This window comes from Barbatula barbatula (genome assembly GCF_947034865.1).
Source record: "Barbatula barbatula genome assembly, chromosome: 7".
In the NCBI taxonomy this organism is placed as follows: Eukaryota; Metazoa; Chordata; class Actinopteri; order Cypriniformes; family Nemacheilidae; genus Barbatula; species Barbatula barbatula.
In genome coordinates this window covers 356,571-374,972 of record NC_136770.1, presented here as the reverse complement: position 1 = coordinate 374,972, position 18,402 = coordinate 356,571, and the positions used below count along the sequence as shown (strand labels likewise).

Genomic DNA, 18,402 nt, shown 5'->3' with positions numbered 1-18,402 from the left:
TCACAGCTTTAAAATGTAAACAAATGTGTAAAGTAATTATTATTATTTCAATGTGAGGTGGTATTTATTTTTGAACGTGTGTAAATTACGGACGCGTTTAGATTTTCGGGTCTGAGATTACTGCAGTTATTGAAATAAAATGATATTTTGTAGGCAAAATCACGAACTTTAATATGAATAAGGTCTGACATTAACATAAACACTTTTAAAGCCTCACAGTAAACAAACGGCATGTGGTATTCGCTTGAGTCACGTGACTGAATCCGGAAGTCAACACGGAGGTGCGTCACGTCTTCACTGTCCGGTCACTTTATGATTATTTAGCGGTAATTACGTAAATAAATGTATATTGTGTATTTGAATTTAATAAATTAATAAATATAACAACAGGTAATAATACTGCCGTGAGGTGACATGAGTAAATAACGGTTTTGCGACAGTTGTCCGCTGACCTCCGTTATAGAGTAAATTGATGTTGTTTTATTCTCATTCTAATAAGATTGTTGATGTTTGTAGAAAGCGCGTTAAAGTTAAAGGTTTGGCGGATCGATTATTAGTAATATTACTGGAGTTTACTGTTACAGAGATAATGGCGTCTGTTGTGATGTGTGTTGTGTGTGTGATGTGTTGTGTTGTGTTGTGTGTTGTGTTGTGTTGTGTGTGTTGTGTGATGTGTTGTGTGATGTGTGTGTTGTGTTGTGTGTGTTGTGTTGTGTGTGTTGTGTGTGTTGTGTTGTGTGATGTGTTGTGTGATGTGTGTGTTGTGTGATGTGTGTGTTGTGTTGTGTGATGTGTGTGTTGTGTGTGTTGTGTTGTGATGTGTGTGATGTGTGTGTTGTGTGATGTGTGTGTTGTGTTGTGTTGTGTGATGTGTGTGTTGTGTTGTGTGATGTGTGAGTTGTGTTGTGTTGTGTTGTGTGATGTGTGTGTTGTGTTGTGTTGTGTGATGTGTGTGATGTGTGTGTTGTGTTGTGTGATGTGTGTGTTGTGTGTGATGTGTGTGTTGTGTGATGTGTGTGATGTGTGTGTTGTGTGTTGTGTTGTGTTGTGTTGTGTTGTGTTGTGTTGTGTGATGTTCTCTGACTGACTGATGTGAACCAATAGATACACATTCAATGAAGATAGAATAACAGCCTTCATACTGTAAATGACTTTATATATTTGTTTAGTTGTGTTTGTGTAAATAGTTTATCAGCAGGGACTAAAGTCAAACCATCGCCTGATAGCACACATACATGTGCTCTACATCTCTGAGACGTCTGCTGTCAGACCTCTAGAAGACGTCTGTGAGATGTGTATGATTTAGAACGGATGAACAACTGCTCTTTCTAAGATGTTTATCAGATGTTTCCAGATCTCCAGATGTTTAGCAGACGTTCAGATGTATTGCAGATGTAAACGTGAGCCAGATGGATTGTGCTATCAGTGATGTCACTGAGTAAATGAAGTGTGTTTTATGTTTATGAATCTTGTAGTGTGTGTGTGTGTGTGTGATCCTCTGTACTGTACTCTTGTGTTGTGTGTGTGCGCAGGTCTTCAGAGAGAGAGAGAGAGAGAGACAGGTGCAGTAGAGATGGTGTCTCTCATGTGCACATTACAGACACACAGAGATGATGTCAACTGCTGTGTGTTCTCCGGCTCTCTTCTGGCCACCTGCTCGGCTGATAAAAGCATCTGTGTGTTCTCTACCGGAGACTTCAGTGAGATGGCCTTCTCTCCTCTCTCTGGACACGGCTACGGCGTCCACTGCTGCTGTTTCAGTCCCTGCGGTCGATACCTCGCCTCCTGCTCCACGGACGCCACCACCGTACTGTGGGACATGGACACGGGAGAGATCGAAGCCGTCCTGGAGCATCCCGGCAGGAGTCCGGTCCGAGTCTGTGCCTTCTCTCCTGATTCATCATATCTGATGTCTGGAGGGTCAGACGGGACCACCGCGCTGTGGGATTTCACCTCCAGAACCCTGCACAAGTACATGTGTGACATCACACACTTCACAGTCTCTCATTAGCACGAACGCTTTATTGCTGGTAAAAGAGTGTTTAGTGATTTCTTGACCCGTGTGTGTGTGTACAGGAGCGGCTCCGTGTCTGACACCAGTATCGTGGCGTGTTCCTTCACTCCTTGCTCTCAGCTCTTTATCACCGGCTCTTCATATGGAGATCTGAGGCTGTGGGATCTCAACATGAATCATCTGCACGCAGAGAAGAACGCTCATGACCTCGGCGTCTCCTGCTGTCAGTTTGCTCCACAGACGATGAAGGGTGAGAATGCACAAACACTGAAACACACATCACAGATGATCAGAAGTGTTTGTTCTCTACTGTATTCTGAGGCTTTGACACGTTATATTCTTGACATAAAGTCAGAGATGTTTGTCTCTCTCAGACGCAGACGGCTGTGTTCAGTTTCGTCTGGCATCATGTGGACAGGACAGTTTGCTGAAGATATGGATTGTTTTTCGTGTCTCTACTGCAGGTCTGATGCTTTTCTCTTTCTGTGTTTGTGTTCTTGTGTTTTTATTTATTTGTATTATTTGTGTTCAGATGTAAAGATGAAGCTCGCTCACACTCTGACGGGTCAGTCTGCTCCGGTTCTGTCATGTGCTTACTCTGCTGATGGACAGATGCTGGTGTCCGGGTCAGTACCACACACACACACACACAACAGTAAACCAAACCATCACACAAACCTTTCTGCATTTACACATGAACATATTTCTGTTATGAGTCTGTCATGGTAACTTTTCTGTCTCATTGTACAGTAAAGAGCGAGTTTGCTCACTGCTAGCAGAGAATACATACGGGCTGTTGAAAAGTTCAATTTCCTATAATCTCATTGCAGATGCTGTATGATAATAAATTATATTGATATTACACGATCCTGTCAAATATTGGCGTCCGATATTGGATTAATTTAACACCACGAGAAGGTTCATTAACTGCATGGAGGCTTTGAGCTGCATGTCTGAATAATCCAACGTTTTTTCTCCTGGCGAAACATTTCAATAGAACAGCACAGAGTTTATTTAAGGTCATTAAAGAAATGTTCAATAATAAGTCAAATATGAGTTAATGTTGTAAATAAAATCACCTTTGAAGATTGTTTGTAAGACTTATTGTATTTTGATCTTAACTTGTGCCTCTCTTAAAATGTGAAGTCGATCCTAGCTAGTGTTGTAAAGTACGGTGCAACTGACCGATATCAGAACCAGACGATAGTTGTTTGTTAAAATAATCCTATCGGTGCATCACTACTGCCAAGCACTTCTGTCCTGATCTATTTCTCTCAGCTTTGTGTTTATGATGTGCTAAAAGAATAACCTTCACTAACAAGCTAAAGGGATTGAAGGAAAGTGAAAGTCCTGCAGATCAGTTCCTTTATCTTCCACTAGGTGACGCTGTGAAAGCACAGACATACCAGCGTGTTGCGTGTTGCGTGTGTAATGTTGAATGACAGCAGCTGCTGTAGATCAGACTAGAAGATGAAAACATGAAGATTATAGAGACAGCGTATCTTTTCCTCTCTCTTTCATTTACACTAAACACAATAAATCTGACCGCTCCTAATATCCCTCATGTGTCAGCTGACAGACAGACAGATACAGTCGACAGACAGACAGGCCCAGCTTTACCGCTCATGAAGAGGTGGTCTGATAATCTCTCTCTCTCTCACAGATCTGTGGATAAAACGGTGACTGTGTATCAAGCTGTGAGTCTCATTCATATTCATCATATATTGTGTCCATCCAGTCAATATCATAAAGGATGATTGACAGCGTAGCGTGAAAGTGTTTTGCATGTGTTGTGATGCTGATGTCGTGTGTGCAGAATGAAGGGGTTTTACTCTACACACTTAACCAACACGACAGGTGAGTTTCTCTCTTCACATCTTCTGTACATCAGCTCTTTGCTGTTAAAGACCGTGGTGGTGTTTGACAGGTACGTGACGGCCTGCGCTTTCTCCCCCACGGCCGCCATCATCGCCACCGGCTCCATGGACAAGACTGTTAATATCTGGAGGGTGGAGGACGGTGCCAGCGCTCATGGTGGGCAATTCTACATTTCTAAAATAAATATGAAACAGCGTTTTTAAACTATCCCTGTGGTTGTAAAAACAGATCGTCCCGCCCAACAAACAGTTGTTTCACTGAATTATGTGTTTCACTTTCTTTTACATGGATTTCCTTCCTCAATCTGAAGGCAAATCTCTTCCTGGTGAGTGTTTTTGAGTTCATATTGAGATCTTGAGAAATCTGAGCTCAGTTTCTCTTCATTTCATCTCACAGATTTTAAAGTGACGTGTTTGTGAGATATTGTTTTCTTATGGTTAAGATCAGAGGATTGTCAGTGTGAATGTGCAGATTACTGAGCAGTTTAGAGCTTTTGGAGGAAAATGTTCCTTTTAGCCAAACTTTACTTTTTACTTTTAATTAGATTTGTTTGTTTATTGTTGTGTTCCTCTTATCAGATGACATTGCTTCCGTTTCAAGTAATGAAGGTAAGACAGCAAAACATAAAGTCTAAAGCTGTATGCATCTAAAGAAATAGCCGCCATCCTCATCATCAAACTATAAAGCTTCATGTCTCAAACTGATTCCAGATGATGTCATAAGCGTGACAGTGTGTTGTGTTGTTGTCTCAGGCAGCAGCATCCGAGCACACTGCAGACGGATGGTCAGCGAGTGGTCTGAGGAGGATGTGTTGTCATGGTTACGGGAGGAGGGTTTGGAGGCTGTGATGGATGCGTTCAGATCCAATAACATGGATGGAGAAGAGCTGCTGTCGCTCACCAAGGAAACCCTGAGCTCTGATCTGCACATCGGTATGATTTTCACGATCTGTGTTCACATCACAATCACACACGTGACCTCAGCTGAGCCGTGTCATGTGTTATATAACATGTAGTGTCTCGTTCATGTTACCTAATCTCCATTAAGTGATGTTTTGGGGAAACATCATGGAGGAATGGGCCCAGAGATTGTGCTGGATGTAAACATGGGATTTGTTGTGTGTTATGTAAAGCACTTGTAGGGTTTGTGTGTTTCAAAGCTGATTATTTCTGCTTTTTACAACAGCAGAAATCAAATATATACTGTATTTAGGTCAAATGTGTTGTTGTGTTCTCAGAGTCTTTGGGTGTGCGGAGTAAAGTCATGAAGAAGATTGAAGAGTTGAAGATGTCTTCTGTGTGTAACGGCACTCCAGACGAGTACCTCTGTCCAATCACACGTGACATCATGAGAGATCCGGTGATCGCTGCAGGTGAGGGAGGCTACATGACACGTGAACATCCACAGACTGACAGGTTGACACTGATCTCTGGTCAGTCACGCATGGATCCTGCTCTTGGTTTAGTTTACCCCTTTTACAGTCGTCACGTGTGTTCTGTGTGCAGATGGTTACTCGTATGAACGGGAGGCTATCGAGAGCTGGATCAACACAAAGAACCGCACCAGTCCGATGACCAATCTGCCTCTGCAGACCACCCTTCTGACACCTAACCGAACTCTTAAAATGGCCATCTGCCGCTGGACCACTAACCAGTGATCATGATAAAACTGATCTCAGACCAGTGACGTCTGTGGCGTCATTAAGAACCTGTTAGTCATGTAATGTTTGTCTTCATGACAGTTACATAAAAAGGTGGATTGGTCTCGTTTCAGTCTGAAATCTGTTGTGTCCAGTATAGTTGTGAAGTGTCTTTACTGCTTGTTGGTCAGATTAGTTCTTAAGACACAGTTTTAATTAGCCGCTACGTTTATGCTTCTGACCTGCGATCATAATTTGATAAAGAACTCGGATCTCGTAGCTCAACACAGTCCTGAGTCTGATTTGAGATCAGGGGCCGGTTGCATAAACGGCTTAGGACTAGTCTTACAAGTTAGTCATCCCATTTCTTTCTTCAAGACTTTTTTCTCAAAGTCCGTTACATAAAAAGGAAGTTTGGTCTAATGAAATCTGTAAAGTAAGAGTGATGGTCTTAAATAATTGTTGGGTGAGATCTGCGGTTATAGTTTATAGTTGAAACCTTCATTTGAGCTCAAGTTCAGTCTTATGATCTTGTCAGAAAGCTGTTTGATATAAATATTATCAGGGTTCATTTCAATCATGATGCAGATGATAAAGAGATTGGTAAAGTTTGAAGCAGCAGTCCTTTATTACAGTTTATACCGCGGGCTGTTGAACGCTTCAATCTGATTGGTTGACAAACATTATATGGGTATGCGTATAGTGCCTACAGGCAGCTTCCTGAATGGCCCGGCGTCAATTATTCCTTACATATGAGTTTGGTTCCAAAAATGAACATTTTTAATTAGAAATAATGTCTTTTATTATGTTAACATGTTTTTATTGTGATTTATTGATGTTAGTTTGCTGTATTCTTGTAGTTGTTATGGCTTAAATCAAAACCAACCAACTGCAGTTTGATTGATATTCATTGGACCGTACAATAAAACATGAGTTTATCTCATTTAGGAACCAAAGCATGAAACACTCTTTATGCACGTTTGACTAACAGATGTTTTATTACTAAATCAGTTTAGTGCTGCATTAACAGTTCATATATTTACTGTATAAAACTCTGTGATCTAATAACAGAATGTAACCGTAAGACTACCGTAACTCATACATGATAAACAAACACAGAACGCATCACACATGATCTCTGTTAGTGGACACAAGACACTTTTAAAGGCTCAGCAGAAGCGTGTTTCATTAACGTCTTTCTGTTGACTACTAATCATTCTGAATGATCACATCTGGAAAGACAAGAGTCTTACAGTCCGCACTTTTAGAGCACATCAGATTTCTCAAACGTTTTTTCCCAAAATTGCTCAGATGAAATAAAAAGAGAATCAAATGAGAGCGTAATTGTGTGAAGACATAAATGTTGATTCTTGAGGTGAAATCATCTGGATTTGATGAGAAATGTTTGAGTTGATATTGATTTGATCACAGACGAGACGGATCTGAGCTCAGTTTCACACAGTGTTGACGTCTCTTCTCAAACTCTCATGACAGACACATTTCTGACTCTTTTTCTCAAGAGAAATATCTGAGACAGTCTTTCCACTTGTTCTGCATTTCATCTCATGAGTTGAAGAAATTGAGATATTAAGCAAACGTTGTCTTATGAAACGATGAGTTTTCATCTTCTGTAGTGAATCTATATCTATACACTGAAAGTATTGGTTAAAACTGTCTTTACGGTCAGACTCGTAATAAACATGAGTCACAATGTGAATGTTGATTATGAAATAAACCGGACTAACTGAAGTCTTAAGTCTGGGGTTTTATTGATATATATGATCCTGAAATATTGACATACATATCAGCTCTATACATGACCACAAATAATGTACATATGAAACAACATCTATGACCTCTTGATAACACACCCATGAATGTCTGCTGTATACGGTTCATCTCTACAATCATATTGCTATTTCATAACATACAGCTGTGCAAAAATAACTCGTATATAAAATTCAAATATTGCTTTAGTTCGACAACAAGCCAAAAATAAATAACAGTGAGCGGATGATGAGAACACACACACACACACACACCTGTACACAACATTCATCACACATGTAAGTCAGCTCGTGTATCTCGATCCATTATTTGAATCGTTGCTCTGTCGTGTTAGTATGTGCTTAAAAACATCTGAAGCTGTAAACGCAAATAAACAACATTCTCGTGCGCTTCAAACTTCCAAGTTGTGTCTTGAGATGAGTAAATATGAAATAAGAGTAGTTATGTTTAAGTCATATTTCTGTGAATGAGTTTGTAGCTACACGTTGGATTCGATGAAGGAGCGTTTGGGTTTGATGGAGCTGATGTGGATGGGATTGTCCCGGGCCAGGCTGGCCTGTTTGTGCTGTTGTAGCGGGTTACTGGGGGGGTGAAACTCAGTGGTGTGTGTGCTGTTATGAACGGGGTCCTGATAAGAGAATTGGAGGTCACCGGGCGGTCCATGCGTGTTCCCGACGAGCCCTTCCGGAGCGAGTCCCTGCCAGCCGTAACCGGGCATCTGGTTGCCGTGGTGACCTTGCACCTGCTGCAGCTGAAAACGTGCAGTCTTGTCAATGATACCCATAAAGGGGCGTGGCTTATGCTCCGAGTGGCGCACACGGGCGCTCTCCGCCAGGTTTCCACCGGACACTCTCACGCTGCTGCTCCTGCAGAACTCTCCTCTTGGCTCAACGACGGCCTCCGTGGGTTTCTCTGTGTAAGTAAACTGACCGCCTGTGCCCCTGTGTCCGATGTCAATACAGGGTCCTGCCCGGAGGGAGGTGGGCCGGTGACGGCTCGGCATGGGACTGGATCCGGCGCTCTGAGGCGTCCTGCTGTCGGCAGACAGAGAGCAGCTGTACTCACGGCTTTTCATGCTCTGAGCCTGTCTGGACGGGTGGCGGCGGTGTGCGGCAGGGCCGGGAGCGGGTACAGAGACGGCGGACTGGACGTTTGATAGCGCCAGGCACAGAGAGTCGGGTAAAGTGCGGCTCTGATGCCAGTTCTCCTTCCTCTGCGTCTGCTCACGTCTGCTGTCCTCGTCTTCCTCTGCCTGTAACATGTTCACACTCAGACTGTCTGGGCTTTTCTCTACGCACTCAATGTCATGTTCATCGTCATCATCCTCCTCATCATCGTCATCGAGGTCTTCCTCATGATGCGAGGGGTTGGTATGACAGGACGGGTGTTTGGATGCCTGCAGTTGAAGGTGTTGGCACTCTTCCTCCACGCGCGTCAGCAGACGACGGATCTCTCGGTTACTGGGACACAGACGGGCCGCTTCATAGAGATCAGACAACGCTGCTGCAAACTGCCTGAGGACAAGAAAAATAAATATTAGTAATGAATATACTGTATAATGTTGAAAGATCCGTGAGATGTTCATTAAAAATGTATGAATGCATTAGAGTGACTAATTGTTCAATCCTTAATAAAGAAAGAGAGAGAGAGAGAGAAGTGTATGGAGCTTTCCTACCTGCTGCTTCTCTTGGCTCGAGCACGAGCATAAAACGCCTCATAAGACTTGGGTTTCAGTTCAAGAGCTTTGGTGGCAAACTCCTCAGCCATGCCAAAGTCCTGCACAGAGAGAGAGAGAGATGTATATATAGATGCTCATTTATTATGATTTTATTCAAATGTTCCTGTGCTTTGGCAATGTAAAACTGATTAGATCAGCTTCTCTGAATCTTGAGAGAGAGAGAGAGAGCACTATTCTAAGAGCTTCTCAATACTTGCATTATTTGTATGCTTTGGCAATACGAATGTACATTTTGTCATGCCAATAAAGCAAAAGCACACTTAAATTAAACACTTGAGAGATGGAACACGTGCGTGTCTGTATTCTGCTGGTGTTGAATGTGTAATGCTGTGATTGTATACTTCAAATACAGAACCAAAACCGTTTAATGATCTTATTCAAACAGAATCACAGGTATCAGGATCCACAGCAACTGTCTGTCTCGCACATGAGCTCATCAAAACACATCGAAACCGAAATATTCATATTTACAAGCTGTTATTTGTGTTACATACGTTGGATTTTCGGCGACAGCGAGACAGGTTGAGATAGAGAGAAACTCGCAGTTCCCTGAAGGCCTTGAGGTCGTCCCCGAAACCTTCGCGTGGAAACTTTCTCAGTGCGTACTGATACCTCTGAGCCGCTTCCTTCATCTTCCCTTTCTGAGAAAGACAGACGTGTAGTGTATGAGAGAAAGAAACAACACAGCAACTAATGTCACATGATCCACTCATTAATGTCGAGCTCAAGACCTTATACAGCAGGTTTCCCTCCTCCATGAGTCTCTGCAGGAGGATGATGAGAATGTCCGGTTTGGAGGTGGCCATGGCCCAGGCAGCGTTCCCTGCGACAGACACACAGACAGACGTCAGTGCTGACAGACAGACAGACAGACAGACAGACAGACACTCACAGGACGAGTGAAACATGTACCTGAGCGCTCATAAGGAGATGTTCTGTAGCCTTTAACAGTGACAGCAGCACAGAAAACACCAGAAACAAAGAGTGAAGAACATATGAAAGAAGAGCAGAAACTGACCTCACTGAAGAAATACAGTACAGCAACACATCCTACATTAAACCACAGCAGAATATAAAACACATACTTATTAAATATTCATGTTGGTTTAAGCAAATTCATTCATTTTCAAGAAAATATCCTCTGAACTCTGTCAGTATACTCAAGGCTTAGCATCACAGTTGTTGTGTATGTTTGTATATCTGTTGTGTTTTTAGGACGGATTGAGCGTTAACACTTGAAAGAATAACACTGAACTCTGTATTATCTAGAACACTCACGCAGTTCACTTGAAACACAACTCATTTGCAAAATCAGATAACGGCGTATTGAAAGCACGATTTAAAAACGTGATATACAAAAAACAGTAAATAATAAAACTGGAGCGGTTTGTTTTTGCAAATAAACTCTTCAATTCAATTCAATTGTATTTATACAGCGCTTTTCACATGCATTGTGCATCGTTCCAAAGCAGCTTCACAGGGAAAAACAAAAAAAGGGTAAAACACAGAACATGAATAATTTAACTTGTTATAAAAAAAAGACCTAGTAAATAATATCTAATGTCAGCATCTCTTGGTGGTTCATTTAGCATATTTTGGCTGAAGAGATGTGTCTTTAATCTAGATTTAAATTGGGCGAGTGTGTCTGATCCTGGAATAATATCAGGAAGGTTATTCCAGAGTTTAGGTGCTACGTATGAGAAAGCTCGACCCCCTTTGGTGGATTTAGTTATTCTAGGTGTTATCAAAAGAGTTTTGAGATCTTAGAGAGCGTGATGGGTTGTAGTGTGATAGAAGCTCTGTTAGGTAGGTAGGGGCTAAACCCTTTAAGGCTTTATAAGTGATTAAAAGAACTTTAAAGTCAATACGATACTTAATGTGAAGTCAGTGAAGGGTTGATAACATTGGGGTTATGTGATGGTATTTTCTGAACTAACTGTAGTCTGTTTATTGATGATGAAGGACAAACACTAAGTAGTTCATTACAGTAGTCAAGTCTTGAGGTCATAAATGCATGAATAAGCTTCTCCGCGTCAGGAGACAAAATCAGTCCACTGTCCTTCTTTCTGTAGCATATAGAAAGACCAATCACAGCACAACGGTCCAGAGTGACCGTCACATTCACACACACTCGCTCACACCAGAGGTTGTGTTGATGTTGTGTAAAGAGCTGAGTTAAGAGTGTCATACATCACCAGTGTCCTACTTCACTTCAGCTGTGAGTCTGACCTGCTTTCACATCACATTCACAACTCAGCGCTCTCAGAACAAATGTTCTCTGTTCTAGATTGAGAGTGGAGCGAGGTGATCTAGATTCTAAAGGACGACACACAAACCCAAGAGACCGATGTCATGATGTTCTGAGGTGAAACTCACCCAGTTTAGCTCCTTTCTTCAGCAGCGTGACCACCACTGACGTGTTTCTGCTTCCTATCGCTCGATCCAGAGGTCTCATGCCGCTGTAATCCATGTGTTCGATCGCCGCTCCACAATCCACCAGATAATGAACCTAAAACACATCACACGCAACGTTAAAACACGGCGCCAGCTTTCATTCTGTTCCACAACATTTAACATGACAAGAAAAGGAAAGGTCTTTTCCGGCTTCATCTTGTTTTGGATTCACTCCACATTTGTTCATTTTCCTTCAGCTTACTATATCAGCATCTCCGTAGAACGCGGCGAGGTCGAGTGGGGTGCGTCCGTGTTTATCCGTGTGGTCTATCTGAGCTCCTCTCTCCACCAGAACCTCCACCGCTTTCTTCTGGCCTTTCAAACAGGCCCAGCCCAGAGGGGTCAGACCTTCTTTATCCACCGCCGCCACACACGCTCCTGCACACACAACACACGCTCTAACATCAGCGGCTTAACATGACCTTTGACCTCTGACTCCGGGTCACTGACCCCGTGACAGCAGAAAGTCTGCCGTGGGCAGGTGTCCCTCGCTCGCGGCCACCATCAGCAGAGAACGTCCGTGTTTATCAGTGCAGTTCACATCCGCACCACGCTGAACAAATAACTCCACTATCTGAAACACACCAGAGACAAACATGACACGACACGCATGTGCACGTGACTCGAGAGCGGTGCTCGTCATACCTGTGTGTGTCCATGTCTGACCGCATTAAAGATGGGAGACACGCCTCTGTGGTTGGGTTGCGTGACATTGGCTCCCTGATCCAGCAGGAAGACACACCCCTCTAGTTTGCCCCGCCCAGCTGCAGCACTGAGAGCTGAACACAAACACTGCACTTTCAAACAGCATCATCAAGTTTAGCATGTGAAATTCGACCAATCATATCTCTGGAATCTCCTGGGGTCATGAACATGTACAGCAGGTGTGGTGATCTGATCCATTATTATGATGCCAATATGTACAAACCTGTTTCCCCCCACAGTGTGTCGTGACCATCAATCTCTACTGACAACTCATCATCATCATTCAATGTCAACAACATCTTCACCACCTGAAACACACACACACACACACAATCGTCACACAAAGTTCAAGGGTCATCAAAATGTGTTTGTGTGTGTGTGTGCGTGTGTCTTAACCCATGTGTGTGTTGGTACCTGTGTGTGTCCCATGCTGGAGGCGGCGATGAGTGCCTGTTGTAGTGTTGTGTTCTTCAGCTCTGAGCTCCAGGAGTTTTTCTCCAGAAGACACTGCAGAATCTCAGTGTGACCTCTCAGAGCAGCGTGAACCAGAGCACACTGACCGCTCTTATCAGCATGATCCACCTGACGGACACACACATCACATTCTGACTGATCATGAATGAAGATCTGAGGTTTGTGTATGTTTGTGTTGTGTTCCTGTCGACTGACCTTTGCTCCCTTTCTGCAGAGTAAAGTGACCAGCGGCAGGTGTCCCGATGCCGAGGCGTAACACAGTGATGTCATGCCGTTCTCTGACTGTCCGTCCACCGGAGCGCCGGACTCCAGGAGCAGAGCGGCCATCTCCAGATGACCCAGATGACACTGGACACACAACACTGGTGCCCCGTTCAACACTTCTGTACGATGACACACACTCGCTCCTCCCAGAATCAACAACCTCGACACCTACACAACAACAACAACAACACTACTACATCTCATTCACCTTGATCTGAAGACCACACAGTGAGTTATCACCACACTAACTTAATGACCACAGTCAACAACACTCAGAACTTCACATCTGCTCTCAATACATCACATTTATTAACAAACAATAACATTTATGTCATCAAGATTTGCTCTGGAGCACGCAGGTGATGGGGGTTTACTGACAGCCAGCACACATCTCTGATGCATACGTCATAGCACACGGATGAATATAGAAAACAGCCAATCCGTGAGACGATCCAAGTGTTTCCTGGTGGAGTTGTGCTGACCTTCACATTAGGCGTGTAGAGGTTTCTGAGAGATGACAGAGCCGCTGACAGACTGTCTGTACTGTAACTGATCCACAGAGGCTGAAGAACACTGGAGGAAACACCCGTTCTCTTACTGTGACCCTGACAACACAACACCACCACATGAGGTCATCATCAACATCATGACGTCACATCAAACAAACACACGGTGACATTCAGACCTTAAATATGTGTGCTTTGAGTATGTGATGGCCCAGCTCCATGGTCTGCTGACGGTTGAGTTTTCCATCCTGACGTGAAAGCATGAAGGCCATCAGAGCGTGTCCACTTCTGATCAACGACAACAAACAAACAAACAACACATGATCAAGAGAAACAACACACTCATGAGGTGGAGGATCAGAAGATCAGCACATAAATCAACACCCATCATTTTCTCCGTCCATTCAAATGTTTCATCAGTGATCAGTGAGTCTCTCTTCTGCTCAAGAGTGATGGATGCTTTTATAAACCACAACATTCAATCACGCGCGTGTGTGTGTCTGGACAGATAATGAAAATGACACACACACACACACACACACACAAACTCTGTCTGAACTCGATTAACAAAGCAAACAATCCCACACAGAATAAGAAGTGACTGAGCTGTGGAGCATCATGCCGGGCTGTTGCTATGCGGTTACTAAGGAGTCCTGGATGCTGCATTATATGATGGTTTCACTCAGGCAAAGCTCATACTGCACAGGAAGTGACATCGCTGCTCACCTGGGGTCACACAGGAAATCAGTGCTCTCGCCATCGGCCCTCCACACCAGCCACTCCCTGAACGACGGGTGACAGAACATACGCGTCCGGTCCCGACGGCCAATCAGAAAGCAGGACAGAACGTCCATGCGCTGCTGGAAATCCTCCCAGTTGAGTTGACCCGTGACAGAGCCGGCATTAAGTGCTCTGAAGAGCTGTTCGTCCGTCAGCGGGTGAAGAGACGCCAGAGCCACGTTCAGCAGCGGCAGCGCACGCTCAAACGCCGAGGCTGATGGGAACTTCATATTACACTGCAGCAGATAGACCTCGGACAGACACGCGGGGATGACTTTATAACTGCAGCTTTTAATGACCAGGTGACCCTTGTTAAACAGATCCAGGGTCAGTTTCAGGTAGAGATACGAGCCCTGACTCAGAGCCGTCAGGTGAGAGGTCAGTTTAGACATGTGACTCGGGTCAGTTTTGCCGTTAATGGCGATGTTACTCATGATGTCGGGACTGTGCTCCATACGGTGCTGGATGATGTAAGAGGAAAGGTCGGAGGTTATATCCTTGTTGTCATGGAAATCGTTCAGTGAGATGATGGGAAATGGCAGGAGACTGGTGACGTCCTGAGAAAAGAACACAAAATCAGTTCAGGTTTTTGTTTAGCATGTGACCGTATATAAAGAGATTTCATTTGGATTAAAGCAGTCTGATCACAGTCTTAAACACAAACACATTCTATGTATTTTAATAATGATTTTATTTAGTACACTGTTTTTCTCTCCACTGTTTGTTCTAGAATGTGTTGCTCTCCAACAATCCGAAAACGTGCTCTAGACCGACATATCGATTAGATTTCAGTATTCCGACCATAAATATTCATGTTAACTTGTAAATGACTACACATTTTATTTTGAACTGCATTGATTTTCAATGAAAACATTGAGGCGGATGTCCGTTTGTAATGTAAGTGCCGATAAATTAATTTCTCTTGACTAAATGATGTTTTTATCAACGCTCACATGTAGGTTGTTGTTAATACATCATAGGTCAAAGAGCATACGGGTCACATGACCATAAAACGTGGCGGACGCAGAATGACCCGCATGTATTCATACTACTCCCATATAGAACGTGCTGTTTTAATGGCCGATATGTAGGTACTTTTTCAAATTCAGTACATACTGTGACAGTATGCGATTTAGGACGCAGCCAGAGACTTTCTTGAGTAATAACAATTCTCTCAGACCGAAGCTTTATGAACCTCACAATGTCATCTATGAGTTTATGAACTATCGGTCACCACCAACACCAGCACTCGTATGTGAGAAAGGTTTTTCAATTTGGATGTGTGTGTCAGCTAGATTGGGGTCATGTGATTCTGTGAGTAAGAGAGAGAGAACATACATGTGTGCAGCGTTGCATCACAGCCGTTATCCACCTTACATAACGTCAGTCTCTGGAGACGGACAGAATCCAGCCTGACCACACACACACACACACACACACCCAAACACCCGCCGGTGACCTCAGCACATCATCATCATCATCATCATCATCACACAGAGCACATCAGGACACCTTCTGAACGTTCAGTCTGTGCTGTACCTGCTGAAACATCCCATCTCCTGTCAGCACATGTGATCTGTGATGTCACCACACGCAGGATTGACAGGTCTGTTACTGTCATCACTCTTGTGTATTTCTACCAATAACACGCTGATAAAAGTCCCTTTAACATCAAGAAGCTGTTTTAAAAACCTTGAGAGAACGATGGACAAATGTTCCCTCTAAGACAAGAGTATCTCACCAGCAGGTTATTCCTGACGGTCACCACGAGCTTCAGCCACGCAGGAAACTTTGAGATGATTTTGGTGATGAAGGAGGTGATGGTGTCTCCATAGTCAGGCTTATGAAACTCCGCCTCGTTCAGGTTGTCCACCAGAATGATGTAATCCTCGTCTGGAATCTTCCTCTCTGAACACAATAGGTGAGATGATTTTAAGATCAGAATAAAAAAAAGTGGCCGTGAAATAAACAATGATGACTCTTATGTGTTATTCAATATTGTAGTTTTTAATTATAAATGATTTATCTGTGAATATGTATTCACACGTTTAGCCTTCAAATTACATCTATGTTGTGAAGGACTTGTGCCATGATTTTATATTCATTACATCATTACGGTCACCTGCACCTGAAGCTTGCATGTCTGAGTTCATACATGACATGTATAAGGTTGCGTTCGCCGTGTAAGTCTGACATTACAAACCAGAACACTTTCATCTGAGACTTCAGGGCTGTCTTCATTTCCATACTGGAAATCTGCTCAAACGTCCTGTTAATTCCTTCATCTGTCGCTCTCGACACCATCTGCTCACACGTGTAGCGCTCCAGGATCTCTCTTCCCTCCTCATTGCCTCTTAGCAAACATATTAACTGTACATACGTGTGTGTGATGTGTCTCACCCTTGTGCAGGAGCGTGATGGGCTCCAGGACGCCCTTCCTGAAGGCGGCGGCAGGGTCCTGAACGCAGGAGCGTAAGCTCAGCAGTCCCTGTAGATGTGTCTCTTTCAGTAAGAGCTCACGGTACGCATTGAGACGAGGAGCTCGACACAACAGAGCCGACACACTGTGTACAAACTCAGGCACCAGACACGTGTAAGTGTTATCAGCCTGACAATAGTGATACGCCACCACCTACAACAACAACACAAGACAACAGATGAAGTCTTCGCATCATTAAAGGTTGAATTCAATGTCATCATTTTATTTTTGGTGTGAACTGTTCCTTCAACAGATATAAAGGTTTGAAGTCGTGGAAGTACAGAACGCAGCAGTTTCTCTCTTTTTCAGGTGTCTGGGTCCTGGGACTGGACCTTCTTTACGACTTCATGTATGTGGATTGTGCCTAATCTCTTGTGACACTAGCAAATGAATGCAGAGGATGAAACGGTGGCCTGCTTACAGATGGCCGATTAAAACATGTGACTGAAGCGACGCGGTCCAGATGTAAAGGTGTCAAACGCGTGCTGAGCAATAATGACACGTCTCAAACATCACGTGTATGAATAAACATGAGCGCTGAGCTTCTCGTTCTAAACAGAATCAGACAGTCTAAAGCAGCGGTCTTCAACTACTTTTCTTTGAGGGCCAGATTCCAAAAGTATAAATAGGATGAGTGACATCATCATTTCTTCTGTTATCTGTTGCATTTTGTTCCTTTAAAGGGAACCCGGTGTATAGAGAGAATGTGTTGTAATATCCTTTTACTGTTATATATGGAAAACATGCGCTTCACTGTTGTGAAAGAGAACAAGTTTAGGTTGCAACCATTTGACATAACGGATTTTGACGCAAAAGAAATGGCGTCTTCCAAGTAAAAATATTTGTTCAAAGTTTATGAATACTGTGACAGTTACACTGTTTTTTCATTTCACAATTTTAAAGTCATTGTTCATACAGTATATTAAAGCCTTACATCGCTCTATACCCAAGGATCCTTTTAATACAGTTTTTGTTGCTTTGACTTATAGGTCATATAATGGTCATATTTATGAAGGTATTTGTTTAAATTAATAAAAGTCAAAAACACGAATACATTCAGCACAAAATGAATCCCTGCCCTCTTGACGTTAAACTGGTGTCTCATAGAGCGAATCAATTGATCTGTGCAAGAAACTGAGCACTATGATCACATCTTCAGGTAAATTCAATCTCATTCATGTGCCCCGCGCACTTCGAAGGGCAAGATCATTTGAAGAGCAAGTTCTGGAGGGAGATGAACAATAGTAGTACTCTTCGTGCAGTTAGTTTCAAGGGCACTAGACACATTTTGGAACGCTAGCTTTTGCGTTGGGCAAACGTACCGTCTGCTAGCTGTGTTTGCCGTTGCAAAAAACATCAAGTTTCTTGGACAGACCGATCAAATTGCTGTCGTCAATCGTTATGAGCCGCGGGAACAACTTTCGTATTGAATGTAGCAGCGTTTGGGACTTTCAAATATGTGGCGTCTCAGGACGTGCATTTCTTAAAGCACTTCTTAAAGAAATGTTAAGGCGGACCAGGTCAAGTTGATTGGCGGGCCGTATTTGGCCCACGGGCGGCCAGTTGACTAGCCCTGCTCTAAAGTGTCATACGTGTATCATGGGTGTGTGTGTGTGTGTACCTTGCTGGCGAGGCGTTTAACAGCTCCCTCTCTGTGACGGTGTGTATCTGGGGTGGGTGGGG

The 18,402-nt window shown here is 43.4% G+C and overlaps 2 protein-coding genes across 19 annotated transcripts; one reads left to right on the top strand and one right to left on the bottom strand.

Moving 5' to 3' along the window:
* The first annotated feature begins 237 nt into the window (after positions 1-237).
* On the top strand, positions 238-7,284 carry wdsub1 (WD repeat, sterile alpha motif and U-box domain containing 1). Of its 18 annotated transcripts, none has more exons than XM_079460305.1 (13): positions 249-281; positions 1,533-1,971; positions 2,077-2,264; positions 2,389-2,478; positions 2,547-2,640; positions 3,678-3,711; positions 3,831-3,871; positions 3,942-4,048; positions 4,203-4,217; positions 4,471-4,500; positions 4,645-4,824; positions 5,130-5,264; positions 5,398-7,284. In XM_079460305.1, exons 2-13 carry the CDS (start codon positions 1,574-1,576, stop codon positions 5,547-5,549), a joined length of 1,464 nt encoding a protein of 487 aa, XP_079316431.1. In that variant the 5' UTR covers positions 249-281; positions 1,533-1,573; the 3' UTR covers positions 5,550-7,284. The 18 variants fall into 18 exon arrangements, with proteins under 18 accessions (XP_079316416.1, XP_079316417.1, XP_079316431.1 ...); XM_079460289.1 differs by having other exon boundaries at positions 252-326; XM_079460303.1 differs by having other exon boundaries at positions 258-281; positions 1,533-1,977.
* On the bottom strand, positions 7,274-18,395 carry tanc1a (tetratricopeptide repeat, ankyrin repeat and coiled-coil containing 1a). The gene is made up of 18 exons (XM_079460287.1): positions 18,341-18,395; positions 16,641-16,872; positions 15,982-16,148; positions 14,187-14,797; positions 13,640-13,748; positions 13,437-13,559; positions 12,886-13,122; positions 12,631-12,798; positions 12,440-12,524; positions 12,157-12,290; positions 11,962-12,085; positions 11,714-11,889; positions 11,434-11,566; positions 9,970-9,999; positions 9,789-9,880; positions 9,552-9,698; positions 8,995-9,095; positions 7,274-8,833 (listed from the first exon to the last, which is right to left on the bottom strand). The coding sequence occupies exons 4-18, from the start codon at positions 14,693-14,695 to the stop codon at positions 7,798-7,800; spliced, it is 3,204 nt and encodes a 1,067-aa protein (XP_079316413.1). The 5' UTR covers positions 14,696-14,797; positions 15,982-16,148; positions 16,641-16,872; positions 18,341-18,395; the 3' UTR covers positions 7,274-7,797.
* Between the last annotated feature and the right edge of the window lie 7 nt (positions 18,396-18,402).